This window comes from Argentina anserina, chromosome 7, assembly GCF_933775445.1.
Source record: "Argentina anserina chromosome 7, drPotAnse1.1, whole genome shotgun sequence".
Classification (NCBI taxonomy): domain Eukaryota; kingdom Viridiplantae; phylum Streptophyta; class Magnoliopsida; order Rosales; family Rosaceae; genus Argentina; species Argentina anserina.
The window spans coordinates 3874404-3881790 of record NC_065878.1 but is presented as its reverse complement, the minus strand read 5'-3'; the positions used below and the strand labels follow the sequence as shown (position 1 = coordinate 3881790).

Here is a 7387-nt window from a genome sequence, read left to right as displayed (position 1 = left end):
AACGTGGTAGAAATGGGGTGACAGTTGTAAACTCAGAAGAGAATGGTAGTAGAGGTATTGCAGGCTCTTTATATGGAAGCAAGTCCTCCACATTAAAAGTTGAACTGATTCCCATCTCGGGTGGAAGGTCTAACACATGCATTGTTTCCAGTCCTCTGCAATATTTTGAATGGTCCCATGCTGCGGGCATGCAACTTCCTCTTTGACTTCCCTTTAGAGAAGCGCTCAGGTCTAACTTGGGCCATGACAAAATCTCCCACTGAAAACTCCTTGAACACCTGATGTAGATCAGCAGCCTTCTTATACTGATCATTACTTGCATTAATCCGTCAATTAATCTCAGCATGCAACTCATGGATATGTGTTGCAAACTCAGTGGCCGACTGTGATGGTCTCTGTGACATGGCCATAGGAATGAGATCTATCGGCGCTGTAGGATTGTGACCATAGGCAGCTTCAAAAGGACTCATACCTATAGTCCGGTTGACTGAATTATTATAAGCAAACTCAACAACTGGTAAGACTAAACTCCAGGATCTGATATGCTCACCAACCAAACACCTCAGCAAGTTTCCCAAGCTTCTATTCACTACTTCAGTTTGCCCATCAGCTTGCGGATGGTAAGCAGATGAAAACTGGAGTTTGGTACCCATCATGTGCCACAAGGTCTTCCAAAAATAACTCATGAACCGAACATCACGATCAGACACTATACTTTTAGGCAACCCATGCAACCGAACAACTTCTTCCATGAAAAGCTTGGCTACTTCAGAGGCATCAAATGTCTTAGAACATGGAATAAAGTGAGCCGTTTTTGAAAACCGATCCACAATCACAAATATTGAATCATGCTAATGTGTTGTCTTAGGTAATCCTAGCATAAAATCCATGCTAATATCTTGCCAATGAGTATGTGGAATCGGCAAAGGGGTGTATAACCCGGTGTTTCGCCTCTTGTGTTTTGCCAGTTGACAAGTACGGCATCTTTCAACAACTTTAGCAACATCACGTTTGAGACTAGGCCAATAGAAACGATCCTCCACAAGAGCAATGGTTTTGTCTCTACTAAAATGCCCAACAATTCCACCAGCATGTAGCTCTAAGATCAGAAAATCCCTCACTGACGTGCAGGGAATACAAAGTTTGGTTCCTTTGAATAGGAACCCATCTTGTAGAACAAACTCAGCACTTTTGGACTGCTTTTCCAAGAGAGCTGAATATATGCCTCCAAAATCTGGACAACTCAAATACTCTTCATTCAAATTATCAAATCCAGCCACCTCCACACTCATAGAGTGTAAAAGTAGATTTCTGCGACTAAGAGCATCAGCCACTTTATTCTCCACTCCAGACTTATGCTTCAACACAAAAGTGTAGTCTTGGATAAATTCAGCCCACTTTGCATGTCGTGGATTTAACTTCTTCTGAGAATTGAGGTAACACAAGGCCTCATGATCAGAGAACAAAACAATTTCTTGTGGCAACAAGTAATGTCTCCAATTCTCACACCTGAAGCATCACATGTTACCTCAAAAACTTTTGTAAAATCAGGAAGACGCATAACAGGGGAATTGATCGTTCTTGTTTTGATCTCCTGAAATGCCTTTGCTGCTGCACTTGTCCACCAAAACTCCCCTTTCTTCAAACAACTAGTGATCGGGGCCATGATAGAACTGAACTCAGCAATGAATCGCCGATAAAACGTAGCCAATCCATGAAAACTACGCACTCATGAATATTTTTTGGTTCAGCCCATTCAGCAATAGCTCTGACTTTCTCCGAATCAGCTTTAACACATTTTGACGACACAACAAATCCCAAAAAGACAACCTCATTGGACATGAATGAACACTTTTTAAGGTTTGCAAACAGCTTCTCTTTTCGAAGAGCTATGCAGACTTGCCTCAAGTGAGTAAGGTGCTCTTCCTGGGATGTGCTATATATTAGAATGTCATCAAAATAAACAACTAAGAACTTACCCATGAATGGCCTTAAAACTTGTGTCATAACTCTCATGAATGTGCTGGGAGCGTTGGTTAACCCAAATGGCATGACTAGCCATTCATACAAGCCATCCTTTGTCTTGAAAGCAGTTTTCCATTCATCTCCAGGTCTGATGCGGATCTGGTGATAACCACTCCTCAAATCAATCTTAGAAAAGATCGTTGCTCTTGCCATCATGTCCAGCATATCATCAAGTCTCGATATTGGAAATCGATACTTGATTGTAATTTTGTTTATGGCTCTAGTATCGACATACATCCTCCAAGAACCATCCTTCTTTGGTGTGAGGAGGGCAGGAACAGCACATGGACTAAGGCTCTCTCGAATGAATCCTTTTGCGAGAAGTTCATCAATTTGTCTCTTCAATTCTGCATGCTCGGTTGGGTTCATCCGATAATGTGGTAAATTAGGTAATGTTGCTTCTGGAACCAGATCAATTGCATGTTGAATATCTCGGAGAGGAGGAAGTTCATTCGGAAGATCCTCAGGGTGAGATTCCTTTGCAAACAATACAAAAATTACATAATCTCTTGTTGTCTCCTTCACGAAATCTCTGGCACTGATGATGTTAATGGATTTTGATTGCTCCCTGCTTGGTATCGGTTGAGACATAAGTCTGGGCTGAACTGGATTCAGTTTGATATGTTTTCTTTCATGAATAAAAGGGCATGTATTGGCACGGCCCGCCGTAGTAACATCGAGGTCATACAACCATGGTCTGCCTAAAAGAATATGTCCCACATCCATTGGCACCACATCGCACCAAACAGTATCCTTGTAGGATGAAAATTGAATGGGTACCTGACATCGCTGCTTTACCGGAATGTAAGACTTATCAATCCATGCTACACGGTAGGGTTGAGGATGATTAGCAGGGGTCAAACCCAATTTAGAAACGGTCTGAGGAGAAACCACATTGATGCAGCTCCCATTATCAATGATGACCTTATAACTTTTGTCTCCCCTTTTAACATAAGTGTGAAAAATGGTCGTTCTCCGCCAATCTTCAGCTTCCTTAGGTTGAGTCAAGGTGCATCTCACCACAGCCGTTTTCGGTTGAACATCTTCCTCTAAATCATCATCAGCTGGGATTTCAGGGTCATAAACTTCTTCCTCTAGGTCTACTTGAACATCAGCCTCTCCTTCTGTGCTAGCAGCAAATAGACTTCGTAATTGCTCTTTAGTTGGGCATTGACCAGCATAATGGCCATAACCTTGACACTTATAGCACCGTGCGAGTCCTTCTCCCCGATTGCTAGATTGTACTCCCTTTCCCCTCTCAGTTTTCACCAGAGAATTGGCAGCATTAGAACCACTAGAATATGGAGATGATTTAGTGTCGGAAGCACTAGGACGAAATTCTAGATTCCGTTGGTCAAACAGCCTTTGCACAGGGGTTGTAGGACTTTTTAAATAACGCTCCAATTCCAGCACAATCTGATAGGCTCGCTCCAACGAATATACCTCATGAGGAATCAACTCCCTTTGAAGTTCTGGACGAAGGCCGGTTCTGAAACGAGCAAGGGTTACAGATGGATCTTCAGTTATGTTACATCTCACCATAAATTCTTCGAACTTATCGATATACTCCACAGCTGACATGCCTCCTTGACGAAGAGATTGCCACTGGTCCAACAAACGTTGTTGGTAAGCCAACAGAACATACTTCTCCTTCAGCCTTTCTTTCATCTCATCCCATTCTGTAACAGGTTCTTCACCTGCCTTTGCAAGTCGCCTTTCCAAACCAGTCCACCATTCCCTCGCTTTGCCCACCAACTTCATCTTTGCAAAGCGCACCTTTCGAGCTTCTGACAATTCATACCAATCAAAATAATGGTCCATGTCTGAAATCCAATCCAAACATACCTTTGCATTCAATTGGCCATCAAAGTTTGGAGCTTCAACTTTAATAGACCTCAAAGCTTTCTCTTTAGGATCATATCCATCTTGCCCATTAATATTTCGGAGGGGCTGCTGACTGCGAGCAATCATTCTAGGCTGCAGTCTCCGTCCTCCACCTACACTCTCTTCTTCATTGAGAATGGAGGCTTGCGTTTCAATATTTGCCAGAGAGGGACAGCCCTGCGTTTCATCCTAGGTGCCTTGTGTTGCCGGCTCTTAGGCATAATCATACTCGTATGGAGGTCACATACAAAATTTTGAAGACCATGCCGATCTTCAGAGGGTTTAAGATTGAGAAGGCTGATGTCCATATATTTCTTTTTGAGTCGAAGGTGCAACAAGCTATTCCATCCATGGAACGTGGAGACTTGGAGTTATTGTATCTTACAGGGTTAAATATTGATGTCGAGTAATCGAGCATTCATCAAATCTGCCAAACGCCGGTCAGAGACTGCTGCATGGTCTTGCATTCTTGTCTCAATCTGTCCAAGTTGAGCGAGTACGGCTTTCAAGGTTTTAGCCACAGTTTCAGCATCCATGGCTGAATGGGATTTCTATGGGCTGGAGCTAGCAATACTAGAGCTTGTCCAGCTCTGATACCAAAGCTGACGCAGCACAGTATCTGCTTAGGAACCTAGATCACAAGCTCTAAGAACTGTAAGTTAAGCACACTGATTTTAAGATTCACTCCCAGGTTTTACACCCTAGTCTAGGCTTCACACCCAAAACACTATAATTTGGGAATCTCTCCCAGGTTTCTCACTTTAATCCTATCACAGGAAAATTCAGAAAATCTGATAATCTTATTCAACATAGCATATCCCAGCCTATGGGCACTTACATTATTTATACTAATGTTTATAACTGACACCAGCTAGCCTTAAGTACTCATTAGGACTCTTAAATTTAAGAAAATGAAACATAAAAGGCCTAATAAAGTAACAGTTAAAAGACACAAGAAGACTCTTGAAATATAAGCCTGAAGACTTCTAGATCAGACCCTTCTTAAGCTGGAAATTAATAACGTGAGCAATCAATCAAACCATAAAGAGATATAATTATTAGCTGCTCTCTTCTTCCATCTCTTCCGTTCATAAACCATAAAAGGCTTAGGTGTGATGTCCTCATCACTCAGGATGCATCCATCAGGTCTAATATTCTTAACGGCTTCATGGATTATTGCCGGAAATCCCTATAAATCTTCATTTGACTTTGTCCACAGATTACGAACAAAACCATTTTCCAAAAGCCAAAGTTTGTGCTTGTGAGGATGTTCAGCTTGCACATCCACAAGATATCTCCCATAATATGGGCTATGAACTACCATTAATCTTACAGAAACAATGTCTCTTTTCTTAGAATTACCCAGATAATTATGAAAATTATACTAGTCCTCCTCACTTAGGACTGCCCTAGGAACCTTGGCACTTTCAGGATTTTCAAGGTAGATCACCTTTGGATTTTAACCTTCTTCAGTAGCAATCATGAAATCCATGTAGCTCTTCTGCTAATACTTCAAGGGATTGAAGCATGAGATATTCATTGTTTTCATAGAAATTATAAAGAATATTGTCGACTATGATCTTTTGTTTAAAGGACAATACTCTTTTGTTTCTACTGCTATTATCTCTTGATATTCTTTTAGCTGATCTTTTAGCAGTAAAACCGGCTGCATTTCTGGCTTGTAATCATCACTCTTCGCTTGTGATCTTTGATATTCTTTAGTCAAGTCATTTCCTGTAATGTGTACCGCTTGTGATAGTCTAGATTCCCATTAATACTTATGACCTTTCTCAAACCCGATCATGGCTAGAGTTTGAGTGATTGTTTGTTGAAGGAGAAAATCATTTCCTATCAACAAATCTGCTTCTTGGGCTTCACATTGCTAGAAGTGCTTAACCGTAAAAGTTTCTCCTCCTAAAGTAATTTTTACATTCTTAGCAAAGATACTCATTGTTACATTATTCGTAATATTTTGTATCGTCGCCGTTTGAGGTACATGTCATGTTTCTCTCTAATCGGTGCCCATTGAGGATTCACTTGGACCTCCATTTGGTTCGCTCTTCACTTCTTGATAAGGAAAGATATTCAAATTTTCCTTCTTCTCTTGTTGGATTTGGGAAATTTTTATTATTATTTCTTCCAATTCCTCTATGGAGTCACAAGTTTCTGCTTCTGCATAAAGCCTTATTAATCCCTCTTTTTAAAAGCATTCTTAGAGGTCTTTTTGAGTCTTCTTCTTCAAAATCTTCTTCATGGAAGGTTGTGGCTCTGGATTCAGAGGTACTTCCTTCTTCATATCCTACAAAAGAATGCCTATGATTGAATCGTAGGCTTATCCTTTTTCCCATGTCTTCATAGATGGATACATTCGAACTCAGCACCTATTTTTCTAGAGGTGCCAGTTTCCATTCTCAGGGGAAAGTTACTTCATGTCATTTTGTGACATGCTTTTGCTAAGAATTATTTTTTGGATTAGTAAGAATTGTTATAGTGATTTTTTCTGAGCTGTTTATGTATTTAGTGTTGGGTGCAACCGTTGAACACATTAACTTGTAATAGATTCTATAGTCTATTGCAAGTTCCATCATTCCCTCTTTTATAGAAATTATGTCTGTTTTCATCCTTAGTCTAAGGCAGTGAACTACATCCCTTAGATGAGTGGTGAAATTGAGGAAAACATTGAAATATGCAACTTGATTGCACAAAGAGGCTTCAACTGTTCCTAACAAGCTCTTCTGAAAATCTTTTATTTTGTCATTTTGTAGAACACACAAGACAGAACAATCTATTCCGTCTCTAGCAAGTAGTTTAATACTAACCTGAACGGCTCCAATATGCATGTAAGAGTATCATCTTCGAACTGCTTCACTTACTTCTTATGAGTGATTAATCTCACATCTGTTTCTTCACCAGTAGCAGACTGTTAGTTCAAGGATCTTGAACCTGTGAGAATCGAAGAGAAAAGATCATCTCTTATATATCTCATTTAATTTGAATTTAGGGGCAGACGCTTCTCTGACACTAGATTCAATCTCGTTGTACTCAAATTCTTGAGCATTAATGAGCTGTATTGGCACGGTATTCTTCTTTTTACTGAGTATTCTACTCAGCATTTTCATATCTCTTTTTGATTTTTTTTCGCTCAAGTAGTTTAGGTTCACTAAACTTGAGTTTACCCGCTCCCTTTGGTGAAGGTATTTTACTAGCAATAATCTTTGCTAGTGCTTCTTCATCTATCTTATCAGATGTTTCTTTCATTTTCTCTTATAGAGTTTTCTAGACTTGTGATTCTTTTGCTTAACTCTCGAACTTGATCTTCGAAGCTTTGTTACTTGGGAATTTATTTCTTTGAGTTGATCTAATCGAAGATTAAACCTTTCAAGTTGTTATGCAACTTTGTTATTGCCTTTTTCTTTAGATAGATAATCTAGAAATTCAATCAGGCTAGGTCTTAACGGATCAAGATCTGCTACTCCAA

At 40.0% G+C, this 7387-nt stretch overlaps 1 protein-coding gene across 1 annotated transcript; it reads right to left on the bottom strand.

Annotated features, from left to right (window-relative positions):
* Positions 1–329: 329 nt before the first annotated feature.
* LOC126803432 (uncharacterized) lies at positions 330–3996 on the bottom strand. The gene is made up of 3 exons (XM_050531241.1): positions 1730–3996; positions 980–1509; positions 330–763 (listed from the first exon to the last, which is right to left on the bottom strand). Exons 1-3 carry the CDS (start codon positions 3994–3996, stop codon positions 330–332), a joined length of 3231 nt encoding a protein of 1076 aa, XP_050387198.1.
* Positions 3997–7387: the final 3391 nt, after the last annotated feature.

Coding starts and splice junctions, on each gene's coding strand:
- LOC126803432 (XM_050531241.1), bottom strand. CDS start 3,996: ATGATTGCTCGCAGTCAGCAGCCCCTCCGAAATATTAATGGGCAAGAT. Junction 1,510..1,729: donor GAACCAAAAAATATTCATGA/GTGCGTAGTTTT, acceptor GTGATGCTTCAG/GTGTGAGAATTGGAGACATT. Junction 764..979: donor TAAAGTTGTTGAAAGATGCC/GTACTTGTCAAC, acceptor CCTCTGAAGTAG/CCAAGCTTTTCATGGAAGAA.